Below are 23,613 nucleotides of genomic sequence, written 5' to 3' on the forward strand. Positions count from 1 at the left end.
GCTATTTTTCCCTATTGGAGCCCCTGGGCTTATAGCATCTTGCTTTTCCAATTAGGGTTGTAGCTTGGATAGTAATAATGATAATAATAAAGCAAATTAGGGTCACGCGTGGCTATTTTTATTAGTTTGTAGTACTTATTGTCAGGTACCAGAATAAAAACTGTTGTTAAATCCCCTTTGAAACTCCATGTTTCGTAGATCGGCAAAGCGGTCACCTTGGCAGCTAAGATTTAAAAATTCCTTACGTAAATGTTAGAACTGCATTGTGCCAATTTCTCTCTCTCTCTCTCTCTCTCTCTCTCTCTCTCTCTCTCTCTCTCTCTCTCTCTCTCACGTGATGTAACCATACGACAGGATCGTACCCGAATGAATGCTAAGAGAGAGAGAGAGAGAGAGAGAGAGAGAGAGAGAGAGAGAGAGAGAGAGAGAGAGAGAGAGAGAGAGAAAACAGCCTGGTACTGTAGTCTTATTTTGGGACGTGTTTTTCATTGGTCTGATCTATCTGAGAAGACTGGGGGCTTTGAGAGATTTTACACAAAGAATAGTATATATGTTGATTGCAAAGGGTCTCTCTCTCTCTCTCTCTCTCTCTCTCTCTCTCTCTCTCTTCTCTCTCTCTCTCTCTCTCTCTCTCTCTCTCAGAGTTAATGTATATCTTTTAAGTTTTAGCGGTGATAATTATCTCTTGCACAATGGAGTTTAGTTACATACAAATGTCAAATTATGTTTACAGTAGAAGGGGTTGACTGAGATACATGAGTGTACAATATTTTTAACTAACCTTTCTAACTTATTCATTATTCCCAAGAATGTATAAAAACATTATTATTATGATTATTATTATTATTATTATTATTATTATTATTATTATTATTATTATTATTATTATTATTATTATTACAGTATTATTATTATTGTTATTATTATTATTATTATTATTATTATTATTATTATTATTATTAGCTAAGCTAAAACCTTAAAAAAGCAGGATGCTACAAGACCGAGGGTTCCAACAGGGAAAAATAGCCAGTGAGGAAAGGAAATGCTTTAGTTAAAGTATATAAGAAGTAATAAATAATGAATATAAGACCAGCAACAACGTTAAAATCTCCTCAATATAAAACCATTCTCAGCAAATTCGAACTCTCGTGATTGGGAAAAAGCTTGACAATCTTATAATTGCTATTGTTCAGTTTTTTTCTTTTTCCCGTTATCTTGAAATTGCGACTTAACAATGAGAGTGTGGCGTACGTGACACACACACACACACACACACACACACACACATACACACACATCGTTTGTCCTTAAGGAAAAATGCGCAAATCGTGTGTAGTAGGACGGGAAGTGATACTGTTTATGTTTGTTTGTTTTGTACATTTAAAAGATACTATGACGAAAATATTGTTTTCGTAAAATTCTTTATTATTATTATTATTATTATTATTATTATTATTATTATTATTATTATTTATTAAAGGGGTTTGAAATAGGACAGTCCAACGTTCACAATTAAAAGTTCTTTTGTTAAAATTATGTTCTAAATAACTACTTTCTCTACCCTTAGAGAGAGAGAGAGAGAGAGAGAGAGAGAGAGAGAGAGAGAGAGAGAGAGAGGTGTTATAGCTAAGAAAGGGGAGGGCCGCGTACAATATTACAGTACACACACACACACACACACACACACACACACACATATATATATATATATATATATATATATATATATATATATATATATATATATATATATATATTTATATATATATATATATATACATACATACATACATACATACATACATACATACATATATACAAAGAGAGAGAGAGAGAGAGAGAGAGAGAGAGAGAGAGAGAGAGAGAGAGAGAGGAGAGAGAGAGAGAGAGAGAGAGATAATGATTATTTTTCTTCCGGCTTTGTTAATTTCTTTGGGATCAGTAGAAGTTTTCATAATCGGCTAGAATATTTCTGCCCTTGCTCGAGGCTACTGCGTCGTCTCAGAGTCCAATGCTAGCTCAAGGTCTATAGACTTTGTGCTCACAGCCATGGACGACCTTAAACCATTCTTATTAAGGTTACTCACCTTTTTAAGCTTTTGTTATTATATTATTATTAGCCAGTTCTGGTTTAATCTCTTGGTATGATATTATTACCCAAGCTACAATCCTCGTTGGAAAAGCAGGATGCCATAAGCCCAAGGGTTCCAGTAGGGAAAAATAGCCCATCGAGAAAGGAAACAAGGAAATAAACTGCTAAAGAAGTATTGAAGAATTACAATAAGATATTTCAAGAACAGTAATAACATTAGAATAGATCTTTCTTATATAATTTAAAAAAAACAAGGGAAGAAAAATAAGATAAAATTAGAGTTATGATATTAGTATTAGCCAATCCTGGTTGGAAAAGCAGGATGCCATAAGCCCAAGGGCTCCAATAGGGAAAAATAGCCCAGTGAGGAAAGGAAACGAGGAAATAAACCACAAGAGAAGTGATGAACAATTAAAATGAAATATATCTAGAACATTAACAGCATTAAAATAGATCTTTCATACATTAACTTAGAAAAAGTAAGGGGAAGAGAAATAATGTAGATTAGAGTACTCGGGTCTACCCTCAAGAAAGAGCACTCTCCCCCAAGACCAGGATACAGAGGCTATGGCACTACCCGAGGCCAGGGAACAATGGTTTGATTTTGAGAGAGAGAGAGAGAGAGAGAGAGAGAGAGAGAGAGAGAGAGAGAGAGAGAGAGTGTGTGTGTGTGTGCGTGTGCGTGCGTGCGTGCAAGACCAGGATACAGAGGCTATGGCACTACCCGAGACTAGAGAACAATGGTTAGAGAGAGAGAGAGAGAGAGAGAGAATTAAACATTGCTGTTCCTGTAAATGGTAGAGTTCCTTTAGTGGACCAAAAAATATTATTGTTGTACTTCATAATATTCCTATTAATGGTTGAGTATGTGTACATTGTATTAGTACACATAGTAAGCAATCTTTTGTCATTATGTAACTTGAATTTGTTCTATATTTATTTTAGAAATTTTTCATGTAATAGAATATTACATGATTTAGAAAAATGTGAATCACAATTTAATGACTTAACTATACCTAACACATGTTTTTTCTTTCCCTTAGTTACAATGCCATCAAGACCTGGTTCCAGAGCGGCAACAGCAAAGTGGATATCGGCCCTGGTCTCCACATGGTAGCAGCAGCAGAAGCGGGTGTCCTCACACTAGTCATGACGAACCCCATTTGGGTTGTTAAAACTAGGTATGTGACGTGGAGAGGTGCTTAGCTGTGGTATAAAATATGTTTCTATCTGTATATAATATGAGATTTGGGTGCCAGATTAGTATGAGGCCTACCGTTTTTTATTCTGGTTTAGTATCTGGCCTACCTTGCTTGTTAGGTTAGGTTGGGCCACATACTAAAACAGATGGAATTTCGTAGGCCATATTCGAAAGGTAGGCCACGAACTTAAGTGGCACCGAGATTTTTATCTCTCAGGGAAGGGCTTATATGTGTTCGAGATTTGTATCTCTCAGGGAAGGGCTTATATGTGTTCGAGATTTGTATCTCTCAGGGAAGGGCTTATATGTGTTCGAGATTTGTATCTCTCAGGGAAGGGCTTATATGTGTTCGAGATTTGTATCTCTCAGGGAAGGGCTTATATGTGTTCGAGATTTGTATCTCTCAGGGAAGGGCTTATATGTGTTCGAGATTTGTATCTCTCAGGGAAGGGCTTATATGTGTTCGAGATTTGTATCTCTCAGGGAAGGGCTTATATGTGTTCGAGATTTGTATCTCTCAGGGAAGGGCTTATATGTGTTCGAGATTTGTATCTCTCAGGGAAGGGCTTATTTGTGTTTATTCTTCCAGAATGTGCTTACAGTATTCAGAAGTTCCTGGCAAAGTGTTGCAAGAGTCTGTTAGATACAATGGGATGATGGATGCGTTTGTTAAAACCTACAAGTATGAAGGTGTTCGTGGACTTTACAAGGTAGGTAAAACACAGTATTTTGTTTTAATTTTGATAGTGTTGGGTATTTTGTCTCCTCAGTGCGTTGAATTATGAAATTTGTAATTTGTTAAGATGTAATTTTTCATATATATCTAATATATCCTTAACATTTCTAGGGTTTTGTTCCCGGCATTTTTGGAGTGTCACACGGAGCACTCCAATTTATGGCTTACGAAGAACTGAAGTCTTCTTACAACAGATATCATAATATGCCAATTGATACTAAGTTGGTAAGTGCGCATGGCATACTTTTTTAGTGATATACCATATCTTATCTTGTGGCTCATCTTTTCTCACAGACTTTGAGATTCTGTTGCGAGTGCACTTTGTTTCATGCCTCAAGAGGCTAGTATAATTCCATTTCACTTGCGTTGTATCTCTTATCACAAGCTCCAAATCATGACGGTGAATCTTTGTTGATTACACCTTTTGAGATTATCAGAGGTGAATTAGTTGTGTTAAACTTCCACCTTTATTCAATTCAATTTCTTTTCAAATGTTAAAACTTATTTTTAAATTTATTTTTTAGTTAAGATTTTAGGTTGGATAGTAATTTACATGCACTAGTAGGGTGTAATTGGCTGTGTAGTTGGTACAATTTAACCTTATGAGACTTAGGCTGTCAAATGATGTGTACCAAGGTAGAGGAGTACCTTGTGTAATGCTGTGAACTCCTCGGAGGAGGAAATGCCCTTTGAATGGCAGATGAGTCTCCTCTTCTTTACAACAAGGGCCATCACATACAATAAATCCTTTACTGAGGCTGCTTCCCAGGTAGTAGAAAGTGGTATTACCTGGCCACTCCTTCCCTAGATTCCAATGTTTGGGTATTCATCAAGGACTAGGGCCATATAATAGAGTTGGGGATCTCTTGTTGGGAGAAAATAACTCCAAAATGGTAGATGAACTTTGTTTCGTAGTCCAGCAGTATTCATCCTTCACTCTTGTGTGGCTCTTTGAGTAAAAGAAACCAAATTACCTAGGTCATGGGGTTCTACTGTGCTGTATATTGTTTCGCATAAAAATCAGAGAATAATATACCAAATTTTGGGGTTTTGGTTGTGCATGTATGTTTTTTAGCAATTTTTCATCGTTATTGTACGACTTAGGGTAAGGGTAGAAAAGATTCCAGCTATAGTAAGCAGCTCTCTAGGAGGACACTACAAAATCAAAGCATTCTTCTCTAGTCCTGGGTAGGGCCATAGCCTCTGTACCATGGTCTTCCACACTTTTGGGTTAGGGGTTCATGATTTAATATATTAAATCATGTTGCCATATATAAAAAATTACCATTTTCAGGCTGTGTGACTCGTGAAAACCGCACATACAAAAATTTAAGCCGTCCACAAACCAATGTGACATTTGAGTATGTTAATACACGTACAAGTTAAGTTACATGTTGTAAGGTTTTACTGCAATTTCATGGTCTACCACCAGAAATATCCTTGTCATCATTCATATTTATTTGAGCAACTATATTATTGTTTTGATTATTGCATTTAACCTCTGTATCACATGTGTCATTTTCACTTTCTGGTTTTTATTGCAATTATCATTTTATCCCAAGTGAAACAATATATATTTCCTTAACTGATAAAGAATTTTGTTTTATATTTCAGACCACAATTGAATACCTGGGATTTGCCTCCTTGTCAAAACTTTTTGCAGCTGTTACAACTTATCCCTATCAAGTACTGCGCGCCCGCATGCAGGACCAGCACACACATTACGATAATCTGCGCCATTGTATCCGAGAAACTTGGAGGTATGAAGGTCCTCAGGGATTCTACAAAGGGATGTCGCCATACCTTGTTCATGTTATGCCAAATATTTGTCTTGTGTTCATTATCTATGAAAAGGTCTCTGGGTCGTCATGATAGAAATTTTGCTCTAGTGTTTTTTTTTTTCCTTTTTTTTTGGTCTGTGATCACATTGTACGGAAGTTGATGGAAAGGGACACCCCAGTTATAATTTCTTATATCCGATGAGGTGTCATTTCAGAACTTTTGGTTTTACAAAAGAATTTTGCAGTTAGGTTCAAGTTCCAAATCAAACTAGCTGGAAGAGTCAGTGGTCTGTGTTGTGTAAAATTGGACGTTTTATTGGGTTTCTTCTATGTTTGACAAGAACATAAAGGTGTTAAAAACAAGTTTTGGTTTCATGTAGGCTATTCAAGGGTTTTTCTTATTTTCATTTTGAAGGCAGGATACTTAGTTATAATTGGCAAAATGTGGTATTACCATAGATGCTAATTTTTAGAAGGAGAAATATTTGAGAAATGGATTGGGAGTGTCCAACTACCAACCATTTTTTTACTTTATATTTATTTATTGGCCATGATTTTTTCCAATTTGATTATGATAGGGAATCATCGTCCTACTTTATGTCAGTGTGAGCTCAAAGTTGAAATGATATGATATGAACGTGAAGGAGTGACTTGTACATGTATGTGCATTTGCATACATGTGGTGCTTGTTATCAAAGGGTACGTAGCAGACTGATTGGTGTGTGATCCAAGGATACATGGTAGGTAGATTGTTTTTTTTTTATCCAAGGATACATGACAGACAGATTGGTTTGTGATCCAAGGATACATGACAGGCTGATTGTTTTTTTATCCAAGGATACATGACAGACAGATTGGTTTGTAATCCAAGGATGCATGGCAGGCAAATTGTTTTTTTTTTTTATCCAAGGATACATGACAGACATTGGTTTGTGATCCAAGGATACATGACATACAGATTGGTTTGTGATCCAAGGATACATGACAGGCTGATTGGTTTGTGATCCAAGGATACATGGCAGGCAGATTGTTTTTTTTTATCCAAGGATACATGACATACAGATTGGTTTTGTGATCCAAGGATACATGACAGGCTGATTGGTTTGTGATCCAAGGATACATGACAGACATTGGTTTGTGATCCAAGGATACATAACAGGCTGATTGCTATGTTATTCTTGGATACATAGTAGACTGATAAGTCTTCATTCTATTGATTTCATTGCTCATTAAAAGAATTGCGAACAGCTAACCTAAATTTTGAATATTTTAACTAGTGGAAAGGTTATCCCTTAAAAATGTAATAATCTTATATGAAAGAAGCAATTAGCATTAGGTGTCACATATTCTAATAAAATTATTTTTAATATTTATTGATGTAACAGTATTAATAGATGTACACTTTACCCGCTGTAAGTGGGTGAATTATTTTAATATTTTTTTTTTTATTCTTTGGCTGAAAGCTCCAACCAGGTTTTTAAGAGAATGACATTGGTCATGTTCTAATTCATTTATTTAATTAAAATAAATCTCCCAATTAAGTGGAAGGTCTCGCTATCAAGATTTACCTACCCGTTGATAGGTCGCTAAACTCGTGTGTTTTGTTAACGTCTTGATCTTCCAACTTGTGATGTCAAGCTCTAAAAAACCACATCAATCAAGATTCTTGGGGTAATTTTCGGCGCTTAGCCGAGGATTCTGAAAAGTGACTAGATTATAAGCAGAAATGCCAACTGTTTAGAATTTCATTCATTAACCCTTTTACCCCCACCATAAGGTTAAATTTCGATCACATTTTGCTATATATATTTTTTTTAAATTGCTCTAACAGGCTTAATTTTTGTCCTAGAGAGGTCAGGTTTTTCTCATTCTTTTGGAAAATGCCTGAAGTTTCTCATAAAATTATCAAAAATATATAAAAACATTTAAATAACAGTGTTTTGCAAGAACGTACCAGTACGCCCTTTTGGGGGTGAGAGGGTTAAATTGAATTCCCTGTAGACCTGGTTGATTTTTGAAGGAATTACATGTGGACTTGGTCGAGTTGAGAGATTCCATTTTATTTTTATGCTCTAACGTTTTGATTCTGTGTTGTGGTTGAGAAAAAATTACTGAGATTGGTGATGTTAGTTCTTTCCATTTTGATATAGTATTTTTTTTGTAGTCAGAAACGCATTGAAAATGTGCTGGAAGTATCAACTATGAAGCTCTGTCCTAATCTTTTTTTCCTTTCTGAAGGAAAGAAAAATTAAAGAGTTATTTTCAATAACACGTGAATGAATAGCCATGTATATTGTTTTTGTATACATGTTTATTTACTTCTGGCTCTTGGTGAAAAAAGATTGGATTGATGTAAACATAAAGAAAATTGGTACAATAAAGGAATTTAAAAGGCATTGTGCACTGGAGGAAAACTGGTCCTCACAAATAATGTATTGCTCTGAAGCTGACAGGTATGGGAATGTAAAACTAAAAATTGAATGCAAATCTATACCTAGGAAACAGGGAAATGTTTTGGTAAGTGGTTGATAGCATGAAGGAAAAATATATGAAGGGGTCTGGAAAATACACACACATATACCAAGGCACTTCCCCCAATTTTGGGGGGTAGCCGACATCAACAAATGAAACAAAACAAAAAAGGGGACCTCTACTCTCTATGTTCCTCCCAGCCTAACAAGGGACTCAACCGAGTTCAGCTGGTACTGCTAGGGTGCCACAGCCCACCCTCCCCCGTTATCCACCACAGATGAAGCTTCATAAATAAAAGGAGTAAATTGATATGGATACTAGAAGTAAGGAATAAATGTGTCTTACTCACACATCCAGTAGTAACGCACAACACAAGGGCCAAGCCTAATCAAACCTAACCCCCCACACACTTCATACCACCTAACAGGTAAATCCAAGAGATTTTGGTGTCTATTGGCCACAAGCCCAGTAAATTTTAGAAAAAACTATCGGGGAGGGACATCAGCACTGAAGGTTGTGACCCACAGTTGAAACAAGAGCATTCTCATAGGTTGATAGTTACATACCAGATGTCTGCACTGGTGCTCTGATATATAGATCATGACTTGAGTCATGTATATGCTTTGCATTATAATTTAGTTCAGCTGTTCCACAATGCTTTTTGCTATTATTTTAATTTTTATATATTCTTATGTTTGTGTGAATCAGAACGAGCGAATGTCAAGTCGATAGATATTTTCATAATTTACAAGCCTTGAAAATTTTCAATTTGCAAGTTTAAAAGAATACAAAAATAGGATAGCCTAGGTTTGCTTTCTTTTAAGATAGTGCCATTGGATTTTTCCTAATGTTATTGTAGATATAGGTTTGGAGGAAAAGTAAACGATAGAGAATCGCACAATTTTGACACCATGAAAATGAACCTTGACTGATTGGAGGGGGATCCTGCTCCTTACTAATACCCACTTTTGATTATGATTGAAATTTCTTTGTTTTCCTAGAAGGACGTTTGAGCGGTATGAGAGGTCAAGTTTTTTAAAAAGATGTGCCATGTTATAAGGATTATGTGACATTGTAGGAAGTCTGTTTTCTTACTTTTCATATTATCATTTATTATTACTTCTCCAGTATTTTGGACTTGGAATGTCATTGGGCATTTATCTTTTATGCTTTTTTACTCATGTTATTTTAATAGCAGACCCTTATTTTGGAAATGTCTTTATCCTTAAGAGATAGACCTTTTATAACACAAGAGTTACCTTTATTTAGCCCTTGTGTTGGAGATGTCTTATCATCAACACATAGACCCTTTTTAACACAGTGACCTACATGTCCCTTCTTGGGAGGTCATTAATCCTTTAACAAATTTAGTTTTTCCTGAACATGCACTGACACTTCAATTTCTTAATGTGCAACAAATAGATGAATCAATTTCTAACTTATCTTGGGCATCTGCAAGAGCAACCACTGTAGGAGTTTAATCTTATTTTGTTTGTATGTGATTTTCTTATTGCGTTAAGTTTTCCATGCAAACTATAAGTTACACATTCCTGAAATGTTTAGGTTTCCTGTTCCAATTTTTCGCAGAAGTAACTTCTATCTGACACGTAGGTATACGATTTCTTGGATAGTAAAGAGTACATCATTCCTACAGATAGAAATGCAGAATAGATTGTATTTACTCTTGGTTTCTCTGTCTTAGATGTGTTATGCATAAGGCTCAGTTTAGTTAGGATTTTTTGAGGTAGCAGAAGCATATGGATTATGTTTTCATTGACTATTGTACATGTGAAAGGTGTACAGTATTCTTATCAATTTTTGTAAGTTGCACAAAGAATATATACAGTACTTATGCACCAAGACAACACCTATGTATAATGGTGAATTGGCACTGGTGGTAAGCATTCTTGTAATCTGATATACATTACTGTATTTCTTATCCCAGTTTTGATTTTTAATCATTTCCATTTCTCTATCATTTGGTTCGGTTGTCTTTTCAAAAAATAAGGTACATAATGGTGTGACATTCATTTTTAATGTAGTTGTCACCATCATTTTTTTTTTTTTTTTGTAAATCTAAGACTCGCAAACTTTGAAAGACCATAAACTCTTAAGATCATTTTGAGAGTTGGTTTGGAAGTTCATTGTTGATAAAGAAAAACAGAACATATCTTTTCTGTCTGATAAGAACAATTGGCATTTCTTACTTCTTGTGGTCTTTCCTTTCTTGATTTTTCAATTGGCATTCATATTCATAAACATTGTTTCCTCTGAAGAAGGCATCATTTAGATGCGTATAGTGGCACCAAATACACCTTTGAGATATTTCAACTAAAAAAAAGGGGTAATAGAAATCCCATGTGGAATAGTTGTCATATGCATAATCTTGTTAATTTAAACTGGTCTTTTTCATTACAAAAGAATTCAGAATTATATGTAGCAATATTTTGTGATCAGAGTTATGTAGGTTGATACCATTTTGAGACATTTCGACAACAAAATAATTACAGCCAAAAAAAATCCCACTTGTGGATTGTCATATGCATAATCTTGTTAATGTAAGGTGGTATTTTTCATTACAAAACAATTCAGCGTTACAGGTAGTAATAATTTTAGTGATCAAAGTTGTGTAGGTTTTTAGTTTACAAGTTTTTGTGACCATACGCATGTGCAAGTTTCGGACTTTGTCGTGCCCATTTTTCTTGTAATTTATTTCATCTCTCCTTTCTTGATAGAAACTTTAGAGATGGATGTAACACAAGCCTGGAGAATTATGCAGGTCAAGTTGACGTAGATATTTTTTCTTGTTGACATTAAAACAAATTCTTCCACCATCTTTGTAATGTACTCCATATTTTGTTAGTTTTATATTCTAGTCACATGTATTGGACAGATGTTAGCATTCATTCTTGAAATAAATTTTTTGATTGGTAGATGACTTTAGAAATTTTAATTTGCTATATTAGGAGAATATTGACAAAATATGAATTTTTGTAATTGTGTGAAATTATGCTGAAGATGTCCAAATCTATATTGTGTAAGGCAAGATGAGTGAATGGAAGTTATCAGGAGACACTGTAGATAAACGGTTCGGCAAACTGAAATATACAGTGTTTTTTTTTTTATTTTTCTTAGATACTAAGACTTGTCAGGGACGAAGTGTATTCACGTTTTGTGGTAGTTATCCTTTTTGTGTGAAAGGCAGAATCGAGAATACGATCGAACACTTCGCATATTCGACAGTAACAGCCTCCTATTTTTTTTTTTTTCCTGTGTTGAGTAGACAGTCCATGTATCTGTCAGGTGATTGAGGTCCTTGTGAAAAGGAGACAGCTGTGATATTTTAGAGATTTATTTGAAGCGATATGACCCTGTCCAAAAATGGCTGATGGAAGATACTAAATTCACCTACTTTAATATGTGACAGGGAAATTTGTAGAAATTGTTGAGAGGGTTTTACGTGTTCATTACTCAATTTCTCGGTGGTATTTGTTTAGACGCACCAGTGTTTTTTTTTATGTTTATGAAGTTGCTGTATAATGACAATTCAAGTATAGTTCTTTGTATACGTGATCACCAGTCCATTTTTTATTTATTTTTATTAAACAAAATTGTACAATAAAGTGTCAGCTATCACCTGTTGATGGACATGGTTGTGGTTATATAATTCGAACACTTATATTTAAATATAAAAAAATTAAATATAAAAAATGAGCCACATATCGTTTTTTTCTTAACCCCCCCTTTGGTATTTACTGTTCTCGATCGCATTTCAATATAAAGGAAAATTGCTTCACCAGTCTCACAAGTCTCCTCTTCACAAATCCTCAAAGAAGGTAAGAGTAGTGTAGAATATGTGCTTGATAGCTTAGATTAAAACATTATGTTGCAAGTGCTTCATGCAATTTTTAGCTCCATGATAACTAAATATGATTTTATGCTTAACTGTTTAAATCTCTTGTAGATTTTAACAACTCTAATTTTCTTCAAGAGTTTATTGCTTGAAAATTTAGAGCCAAAATCAGTCGATAGTTATTGCATGCTGTGTATAAGTACATTTGGCTGCATCCTTACAAATCTATCTTCACTTGCATGCCCCTTGTTAATGCATAGCTTGTATATCCTTAATTTTTAGAATTACACATTCTTCAATAAATGGGAATACTAGATCATTGAAGAAACTAAGTTATATATTTTTCTGAATGGGGATACTGTACCTTAATATGGTAAAAGTATTTGTTTCCATGCTCGGCAAAGCTGTACTGGGCAGGACTACTAATCTGGTTTGCCTTGAGCGATCGGAAGAAAGTATCATCAGCAGCAATCCAGAGTGGCCAGCATGGTGATCAAATCTTTCCAAACGCCAGACATGTCAAAGTGCCTTTGCCCTGTAGAGGACTAGAAACGGTTGAATTTGTTACGGATATATACAGTATATATATATACATATATATATATATATATATATATATATATATATATATATATATATATATATATATTTATATTATATTTCATATTTTACACACACAGTATAGTATGTGTAAAACTCACAGGAACACCAAATACTGTCCAGTTTCTTCACCTGTTCAGGACTTCATAGGGAGCTCATACATTTTTATAAATTTTACAATATACACATGCTAATGTAGAGACAGACATCCACATAAACATATGCAGAACAAAATTACCCAAAAATGGGGCCGGCTGTATTTGCAGAAAAGAGGCTGTCCAATAAGGAAGGACCTTAGTATACAATACAGATGGTCCTCAGCTTCAAACATTTGGATGTATGAACATAAACCAACTGAAATAAATCTCAGATATGGTACAAAAAGTTTGTATAGTTTGTTTACTGTAATGAAATAAAGCTAATACTGTAATAAAACAGTAGGTTATTATTTTATACAGTAAGTTAAACTACATTTACAATAACCTGATATTTATTTCATGTGAAATTGGACCATTTGTTTGTGTTTGTAGCTGGAAATCTTCGGCATGGAAGACAGGTTATACTTACCCTAAGCCAAATATTAATAATATTCAATTTCCAAATATCTTGGAACCTATTAAGTTTGTAAAATGAGGACCTGTATATTCTCTTGTCTTAACCCGTTTACCCCCAAAGGACGTACTGGTACGTTTCACAAAAGCCATCCCTTTACCCCCATGGACGTACCGGTACGTCCTTGCAAAAAAATGCTAAATTTTTTTTTTTTTTCATATTTTTGATGATTTTTTGAGAAAATTCAGGCATTTTCCAAGAGAATGAGACCAACCTGACCTCTCTATGACAAAAATTAAGGCTGTTAGAGCAATTTACAAGAAATATACTGCAAAATGCGCTGGGAGAAAAATAACCCCCTGGGGGTTAAGGGCTGGAAATTTCCAAATAGCCTGGGGGTAAAAGGGTTAAGTGATCCAAGGAAAATATGCTGATGTTCTTATTTTGGAAAACTATGTTTAGTTTCTTTAAATTGTACCAATAAGTCAATTTATTTTCCAAAAATACTTGCAGCAATTTTATTACCCTCTAGTGTATATCCATGTACATACATTCACAAACATGTATAGACCTACACATATATTCACATATTGTACATACAGTACATATATATATATATATATATATATATATATATATATATATATATATATATATATATATATATATATATATATATATATATATATATATATATACAGTATATATATATATATATATATATATATATATATATATATATATATATATATATATATATATATATATATATATACTGTATGAATCTCCCCCATGTTGTAAAAAGCAAGTGTCTGATTACATATATATTCAATTATTCTTCTCTTGCTCAGAGGGGAAAGTGACTAGTCATACCCTGGTGAGAAGGGCTATCTTGAGAGGTACATTTGGAAACCACTCTCCCATAAATTGCCGAACCAACTGGTTGTATTTAGGAAAGTGGGAATGGGGAGAAGGCTTGAGTGTGTGTTTATATCTCTACATATTTAGATGTCATTTTTGATGGCTCGTTTACACTAGTGTACACATGCAGCTTACCGAACATAGCTTACATATATTTCCACGTTTTAAAACTGCTTGAATCTTCTGGTTTGTTTGGCAATTCCTGTCAATCTTTCAATTTTCAGAAGTCTGTTTAACTTCTCATGCTCAGAGGGGAAAGTGACTAGTCATACCCTGGTGAGAAGGGCTATCCTGAGAGGTACACTCGGAAACCACTCTCCCATAAATTGCCGAACCAAGTGGTTGTATTTAGGAAAGTGGGAATGGGGAGAAGGCTTGAGTGTGTGTTTATATCTCTACATAATTAGATGTCATTTTTGATGGTTCGTTAACACTAGTGTACACATACAGCATACCGAACATAGCCTACATATATTTCCACGTCTTAAAACTGCTTGAATCTTCTGGTTTGTTTGGCAATTCCTGTCACTTTCAATTTTCAGAAGTTTGTTTAACTGATTACCTGTTTGTTTTTAGAGTAACAATACAAGCCACATTATTTCTTTATGAGGATTACAGTTCCTTTTTGGGCTTTTCAATGCTTTCAAAACAGAAATCCTCAGACAGCTCACATATACAAGAGACTCCTGGACACTGTGGCTTCTCTTGTAAAGTTTGTTTTCTTGGGATGGCTACAGATTCTCTCCTATTTGAGAACAGATTTTTAAATCCAAGAAGTTGCTTATAAATCCACATCTGGGTTTGCCCTTTAGTTTTGTTGACCACCTACACTCATACTAGGGCCACCAGTCGGAATTTGCTGATCCCAGAACTTGGGCTGAGTTGTTCAACCTCGAATGAGACTTATTTGTCAGATCAGAGGAACTTACAACATAATTCATGGATGATGACTGTCAAAAGCTAGTGGTTGTGTACAAAGTTTTCATTCAGTTAAAACATGCCTTAGTATAAATTCAGGCATGTAAGAAAATAATTATATCTATTAAACTATTTGTCTCCATTCTTTGGTATGTAGAGGACCAGGGAAGTAGTGGACAAGGCCAAATGGTGACTAATTTACAACAGGGTAGAGGTCTCTTGCTATCTTATATTTTATACCAGATGCCATGAGATGTGCAGTTGTGATCCAGACCGGTACTATTCGGGGAATCTGAAAGAAATGACTCGAATAACCCTTTCTGTGCCGAACTTTGATCTTGCGACAGCCACTAGTAACAACAGTACCAATATGTTACCACTTGAACAATATCTACTTCAAGGAGACTTTCTTGGGGGAATTTAGGTTGTTGATTTTTTACTTCTAACCAAAAGTCAAAGGACAAATTTAAGTAAAAGTTAAAGTACATGTACAAACTTGTTTTTTTTGGCACTCATAGCAAAGTCATTTTGGATGGTGTAGTAAGGGGTGTATTCCTGTTATCTGCACTAACTTGGATACCTTTTATGAGTTCTTGTTTTTCTATGTGGAAAGATAGTCAATTTCAGTTATCAAGGGAAGTATACATTTATCTTGGTTCCAGTTCTGAAACATTCTTCAAAGCCTTCATTATTGAGAAGCCCCTTTTGAGATAAGATTACTGTACGTATGGAATTTGGATGTTGTGTTGTTTTCTGCGAAGACCTGCTTATGAACATTTAATGCAGAGGGGTTTAAAGAAATTAACAATTAAGACATTATCCTCTTTCTGGATGCATTAAATGTGTCTTACAGAATAAGTGATTTTCAATCATTATCTAAAGTGATGGTTTGCAGTATTTGAAATCAGTTTTAAATTTTCTATTGTGACCCTGATCCCCCAAATAATATCAATTTAAGGACTTGAGAAGTTGATTCAACTCCCTGATTAAGTTCGTTCCACAATTTGGTCACAGCTGGAATAAAACTTCTAGAATACTGTGCAGTATTGAACCTTAATGATGGAGAAGGCAAGACTCTTAGCATTAACTGCGTACCAAGTACAGTACCATGCACAAGATGGTAATGTTTGGGAAGATCGGAATGCAAAGGATGGTTGGAATTATGAAAAATTTTGTGGAACATACACAAAGAATTAACTGAACAATAATGTCAAAGATTATTATCTGGAATAGGAATAAGAAAATTGATAGACTATAAGTTTTTGTTCACGAAATTAAGGTTGGAGTTAGCAGCTGAAGACCAGGCAGGAGAAAAATACTTGAAACAAGGTACAACGCTGGATGGCCTTTGATGCCCCGGTGCTTGGATTAAGGCCTCTATTTTATTTTCAATTCAATTTAAAACGAGGTTGACTGATCACCAGAAATCTTAATTTTCAAACAGCCAATATTTTGTCCAATTGAACAAGAAACAAGACCTCCCTTAAAACCTTAAAAGGGGGAGGATGGTGGAATGAATACCAATCCTATTGGTCATCATATGCCAGGTATTTTATTCCAGATGGCACTTTCCCTTCTGGGATAAAGATGCCTTCATTGACAGAGTACCAGGTACATGACCAAGTACTGGCCAATCCATATCAGCCTACTCTTCCCCATTGTGGGCTGATAATGGATTGCTGGATTCATATCCCTTGCTTCCGTGCATGAACAGAGGGATTGGTATATTCCAGGGAAGAAAAAGTACCAACTAATTATGTTCCTGGTGGATTTTTTTCCATCAATAAGTAAGTGTCCCTATTTCAAAGGACAATAGGTTTGTGTACACGTAGGGACAAATAACATCATGAAAATAATTTGTATTTTCCCTAACTATGCAAACCAGAGTCTTTTAAAGTTAAACTTTTCACTTTAACCAACACCTCTCCGTTTTGAGACAAAGGTAAAAAATTAATAGTCTTCGATAGGAAACTGGCAGGGCTCTCCCCTGCGTTCACCACCTGCCGTTAACTATGTCCTTAATGAATTCAATGGCCTGTCCAACTCTGCTGAAGATATTCATTGTTTTAAAGGACTCAGGTTCTGATAGCTAGAAAAAAATACAAATTACCTCTTAAGATTCATTTTTCAATGATTACATTGAATTAAAGAATTTTATTGTTAATGTTCTGTCTTATGCCTTTATTTGTAATATTTAAAGGAAATAATTGAAGATTGACTGTTTACAGTAGCTCGTACAATGATGGGTATTGACGAAAACATTAAGAGCTGTTCCCAACAGTACAGGCTCTTGATTTAAATGGTTATTAACTGATACACTCTTTGAGGTTCCACAGGGACCATATAGAGATTACTGTATCTTCTTTGTCAAGTCAGACAAAACGGATTTTGAGCGAAGCAAAAAATCTATTTTTGGGTGAGATGGCCATGACGTCCTGATGGAAGGTTCCTTTAGTAGCTTGCCAAGGGTATATATAACTACAGTGATATTCCCAGAGAATCAAACCAAAGGTTTCGCAGAATTCTAACTTCTGGCGCGAGTACCCTTAAGATTTACTCTCAAGGATATCGTATATAACCAGGGGACGTATTCTAGACACTACGTGGCAATCTGCACCCCGAATAGCCTTTACTCTTCGAGGGGGATACATGGCAGAATTAGAAGGTTACCCTAGTTCCACTACTACTATCGAGTATCCCAACCGCGCCAATTCCCTCTGGCGGTCATTCCTTAATTTGTAGCACCTCGCTACGGTGGTGTTCCCTGTTGATCTGACATTTTCGATCGATTTCTAAGGATCTTTATGCTTTCTACAGCTTCTTTCATCCATCTAGAAAGTTGAGTATTCATTCTTTACAATATGTATAATTTGTTCCTGCCTCACAATGAAATTAGTGTATTTATTGTGATTTGGGTCTACGCCGGTTACCGGTGTTGCCATAGGCGCTGTCGTTCATTGGGCATGTTGAACTGGGGAACATCACACAATTAGGAAAGTGCCCTTATATGGCTAATAGTGTTGTTATGGTACAAATAGAATTTTATATAAATACAATCTGGATAAAGGCTTAACGTTAAAATGCAGAGATCGTGAGATGAGAAGATAATTTAAGGCTTGAGGCTCTATATGCATTAGCCATTCCCAACTGGTAGGTCAAAATTGTGAAATGAAACCTTTCATGAGGTAGTTTATTACTTTTATGAAATATCATTCTAAAGTATAAAGTAAGCAATTATTAAAGCAATGTTATTTTTTAGCCATGTGCTCTTGACCAACGAAGAAATTTACGAAGCCTTTTTTATTTTGCTGTAACTCTCAGATTCAAGTACTGTACAGTAGAGTTAACTTTGCTAAAGTGTGGTTTTAAAACAGTAGGTAGCAGAGAGAGAACACTAAATACTTTATTGGTTACAGGTTAAATCTTTCAGATACTTGAATTAAAAAAAAAAAAACCAGCCTCATTATTTATGTTTTCCATTTATTATAAATTACAGTTAATTTGTTTTGCATGGTACATCTTGTCAAAAAGTTTACTGGATAGTTTTACATTTCTAACCAGCCTAATGCTAAGTGATTTATTCAGATCTATAGTGCTTTTTTTTTCTTCATTTCAGGCGGAATGGTTTGCGTGGATATTATAAAGGATTGCTACCAAATCTTCTGAGAGTGGTGCCAGCAACTGCTATAACTTTCGTTGTATATGAAAAGTCCTCTCATTTTTTGTTGTCGTATAGGAAACCAGAAGAACCGTCAAAAGAAGAAAAGGGCTAGCCTTAACAAGTCTCAGCTTAGTTTTCGTCTTCATGATGTAGTTTATAATGATTTCAGTCAGGTAAGAAAACAGACTACTGTACTTTTGTTTCTATGAATCTCCCCTGATGTTTGTATTGTTTCTTCTCCAGAAAGCCGGTTTAATTGACAAATCTAAGCCCTTCAAAGTTAAAACTTCCCACCACAAACACCCGACTCAGTCCTAAACTGAAGGGTAAAAGTGAAGTCTTTGACTGTAGGGTGGGGCTTCTAACCCCACTCACCACCTGTTGTTAACTACCTTTTTAACTATTTTAACGGCCTTTCCACCTCTGCTGAAAATATTTCCCTAGGACTTAGTTTTGTTTAACTGGGAAAAATACAAATTACTTTCAAAATTTTTTACATTGTGATAACTATCTATCTTTTTTTTTATGAAACATTAATTCTAGATTTCCATTTCAGGAACTCCTTCTAACAGTCATCAGAGTGAATCAAATCTAGTGGTAACGGTTATGCCTGATAGTTTTTCCAGGAAGGAGATACAGCACCATCATTCATTTCTCTGTATAGTAGTTGCTCAATTTCTTGGTTTATTGTGTGATTGCATCTATATGCTTGTATGTAAATAGAAACCAACATTCTAATTATATCTTCTCAACTGACTTTAAGATTGGTGTAGACATCTTTGATCTTAGGCTGTTCTAATGGTGATATGTACAATATATGATACCAAATGACACAGATTGTATGAATGATTGTCAGTTTTAAAGAGTGCAATATTTTAATGATTTATTATTAACTAACATTCTGAATATCATCCATGTTAGGATGCTCAAAAAATTTTCATTCATTTATATTACAGTAGTCCCTATACATCTCATCTTGTGTATATTCTATTTTCATCTATAAATAGATACTGTACAGGGTTTCTAAGAAACTTTGTATGAGTCATTTACAGCATTACTATACACTTATTGTTGCGAGGTATTTTTACTCCGTATATATATTCTGAATTCTAGATGCTTTTGAATAACAAAGTTCTAGAAAACGAAGAATTCTTCTTTTGGTTTGAATAGGAAACTTATCATTTACTAGTCTTGAATGCCTGGTCATAAAAGAGAACCTTGGATTGCTAACTTATTTTCTCTTTTGTTGTTGACATGTACAGTACTCAGGTTTAGTTGGGTACTGTAATGATGCATTTATGTATATTTTGTATACAGTATTCAAGGAATGATTGCATAAAGACATTTTATTCTTTAGAGATGAAGTACCTGTGTTATATTTTAACTTACTTTAATAACTTTTTGCATTTCAAGCCAGGAGTCATAACTATGGTTGAAATTTAGCAAGAATGGTTATGCCAATCTGAATAATACACTTGGTGATAGAGGACAGATTTGTCACATGTCTAAGTAACTTACACTTCACCTGGTCTGATGGAGTTTTACATTTTTTTTTCATTCATAAATTTTATTCAACACATCAGTCAAATTTATTTTTTTCAATATTAAACTTACCCGATAATCATGTAGCTGTCAACTCCGTTGCCCGACAGAATTCTATGGAGGGATACGCCAGCTATCACAATACTAGAAGGGGGTGTACTTACCAGCGCCACCTGTGGCCAGGTACTCAAGTACTTCTTGTTGACACCTCCTCAATTATTCCTCTGTCGTGCTTCTGACAAGACGTTCTGGGATACGCTTATGTTCTTGGAGTATTTTCACGACTTTGGTGAAGTATTTCTCTTTGATTTCGGCTGTCGCTTTACTGGAAACTTCTATTTTAGCTTAGTTAGCTTTTGGAATTAATTTGATTAATTTTGGTGACGAAGAGAGTATGAACTCTCGTTCACCTTTCAATGGCCGACCCTTCCCTTAGACGAAAGTGTTGGTGTCTAAGAGAGTATAGACTCTCTTTCTTAATTTTGCTTAACAAAAGTTATAGATTTATTTTATATCTCTCCGCCTCTTATAGGCCTCTTCGATTAACTTCCTTTTATTATAAACTTATTAAAATTAATTTTTATATTTGTTTATATTCGACCTTCCTAATAGTAGGCGGTCTTTTCTTGGTACCGAAGTTAATTATCGTGAGCCCGTCATTTCGGTTTTACCTGTTAACATATTATGCTATTTTAAGGTCTTTGAAAGAATTTCTTTGATAGTCTCGTACTTTTTCAAGGTTGAACTAACGTTTTGTTTGTCTCGGCAGTTGTTGACGTTCAGAACGTTTCAACTTGCACTCTATCGTTACGATAGAGAAAGAATGTTCACGGTTTCACATTGCAGTAAGAGTAACCGTGTCTAGCGTTTTGTTCATTCTTTCTTAACTTAATGGTTTTGATCCTAATAAAGGAACTTTTCTTTTTGGGAAATATTTCAGTTTTTTCCTTTAACAATAATATGTTTTAACGATATATATGATTGGGCTCTTCTCTCAGGTTCTAAGTCAAGAGAGAGAGAGAGAGAGAGAGAGAGGGAGAGAGAGAGAGAGATGGAGACGGAGGGAGAAAGAGGATAAACGTTTCCCTCAAGCCTGCCAGGCGTACGAGTAACGTCGTTATCATTTTGCTCTTATCCCTAGTCTCTTTAGGGGAAGAAACTAAACGTTTCTAGAGTGATCTAGTGTTTAGTCTCTTTCCAGCCACTGAATTTTCTTTCATTAGATTTTTCTGTTACATTGTAATTCTGTTTTCGCAATTATTAACTTTTGAGAAGGATAGAATTGCGTGTTTCAGGTACAAACCACTTAAAGTTTCGAGTTCAGTGAAATAAGTGCAAACAGAAATCAAAGTGATAAGTGATTGATGTCAGTGTTATGCGTGAGGGTACTTTTGTGCGCGCCAGTCGTCCTCCCAGTCCGGGACCTCTTGCAAGCTCCCAAGCCCAGGGGAGAAGCAATGTCGAAGGGCAAAAGGGTTCGGCAGGCCTTGATCGGCGCACAGAAGTATCCTCGGTGGTTGTGGGCGTGTCTTACCGAGACCGTCACTCCCACCCGCAGACGATTGAGCCCTTATTTTGCTCGTCTGCAGAAGAGATTTAGAGGAGAAAATAAAGGCAGAGTAACGCTGGTCTCAGGTCTCTAGACCTCTTAAACGTAAAGTCCAGACCTATGCCAGACGTACGAAGTAAAGTTCAACAACCCGGATGCATTCATTGGGTTAGCTCTGACTCTCCTCAGTCATCATTTTGCGGGTTGAGAGTGCGCCTACACTCCCCCCCGCCTATGCTCGCTCCGCCTGATCGCAGTACCACCTGCCAGGCGTACGATGTTGTGGACTCTACTACAGTCCATGCAGCACAGCTTTCGGACCTGATGCGTGAGTGTCGTGCTGAGAGTGTTGCACCTCCTCCTCCTCCTGCACCGGTGGTGCACCAACCGCCTGCACCCGTTCAGCCTGTGCTGCACCCGCCTGCACCGGTGGTGCACCAACCGGCTGCACCCGTTCAGCCTGTGCTGCACCCGCCTGCACCGGTGGTGCACCAACCGGCTGCACCCGTTCAGCCTGTGCTGCACCCGCCTGCACTCGCTGCACCCAGTCGCAGCACCATCTGCCAGGCGTACGATGTTGTGGACTCTACTACAGTCCATGCAAGCACAGCTTTCGGACCTGTTGCGTGAGTATCGGGCTGAGAGTGTTGCACCTCCACCTGCACCCGTTCAGCCTGTGCTCAACCCGCCTGCACTCGCTGCACCCAGTCGCAGCACCTTCTGCCAGGCGTACGATGTTGAACCTCTTTCTGTGTTCGCTGTTCCCAGTGTTGTTCAGCCTCAGCCTTCTTTAAGGCAACCTTCGGTTTGGGATCAGAAGGATTACTCCACTCTTCCTCCTCCTCCCCTGGCTGCTCCACCGGTGGTGCAACTCTCGGTGGAGGTACAACCTCTTCCACCTGTGAGTCAGTCTCCTCAGCTGCTGCACCGAGCTCAACCCGTGCACCCTGTTCCTGCACCTCAGACACCTCTGCTTGCGGGAACTTTACCTTGTTCTGCGCAACCTCGGTCTCTTCACGCTCCACTCATTCCACAGGAACAGGAACTTTCTGCACCTTCCACTGTTGTTGTTCCAGCTCGTTCTGACTCTGCTGTTCAGCATACCTTACCTCCATTTTCAAACCATGGCAAAAATATGAATCATGAGTTATGAATGTAAGGTAAACATTATGTTGATTTTTAAACCCCATGCAAGCATGCATAAAGCACTCTAGCACTGGTCATGGAATTTCTAAGAATGTTAAACGCCATGCACACGCTCTGCTTTCCTTACAGCAGGCTCTGCTTACTACATGCTCAGCATTCAGCATGCTCTGCATTCAGCATGCTCTGCATACAACATGCTCTGCATACAGCATGCTCTGCATTCAGCATGCTCTGCATACAACATGCTCTACATACAGCATGCTCTGCATACAGCATACTCTGCATTCATCATGCTCTGCATTCCTTACCGCATGCTTCTCAACATATCTTGGGTTGTTGCCAACTCACTAGACTGTCAAGCAGTTTCATAACGTTGCCTTCTAGTCTGCTGCTTTTGCACCAGTGAACCCTCACTCAGAGAACTTAGCTTTTCTAGGATAAGGTCCCTGTAGATGAGAAAGTTCTTTTCTCCCTCCTTCTGATATTCCCTTGAGGACTCTGTCATTTGGAGGGAGCCTTTAGCTGCATAACCTCTTATGGACTTTTATTTAAGCATTACATGCTTACAGGGAAGGTAATGGTTCCACTT

General features: G+C 36.3%; 1 protein-coding gene across 2 annotated transcripts in view; it reads left to right on the forward strand.

The window, feature by feature from the left end:
• The window catches only part of LOC137655645 (solute carrier family 25 member 32), a 36,405-nt gene extending 16,715 nt beyond the window's left edge, over positions 1-19,690 (forward strand). Inside the window, exons 3-8 of one of the 2 annotated variants that reach the window (XM_068389576.1) lie at positions 3,136-3,273; positions 3,883-4,003; positions 4,141-4,254; positions 5,644-5,789; positions 18,743-18,960; positions 19,344-19,690. In XM_068389576.1, coding sequence (XP_068245677.1) covers positions 3,136-3,273; positions 3,883-4,003; positions 4,141-4,254; positions 5,644-5,789; positions 18,743-18,899 — 676 coding nt within the window. In that variant the 3' untranslated portion in view covers positions 18,900-18,960; positions 19,344-19,690. Of the gene's footprint in view, positions 1-3,135; positions 3,274-3,882; positions 4,004-4,140; positions 4,255-5,643; positions 6,833-6,903; positions 12,003-18,742; positions 18,961-19,343 lie in introns of those variants that run through there. The other variant, XM_068389577.1, reaches the window with a different exon arrangement.
• The last annotated feature ends 3,923 nt before the right edge of the window (positions 19,691-23,613 follow it).

Source organism: Palaemon carinicauda, chromosome 16 (genome assembly GCF_036898095.1).
Source record: "Palaemon carinicauda isolate YSFRI2023 chromosome 16, ASM3689809v2, whole genome shotgun sequence".
NCBI classification, from domain to species: domain Eukaryota; kingdom Metazoa; phylum Arthropoda; class Malacostraca; order Decapoda; family Palaemonidae; genus Palaemon; species Palaemon carinicauda.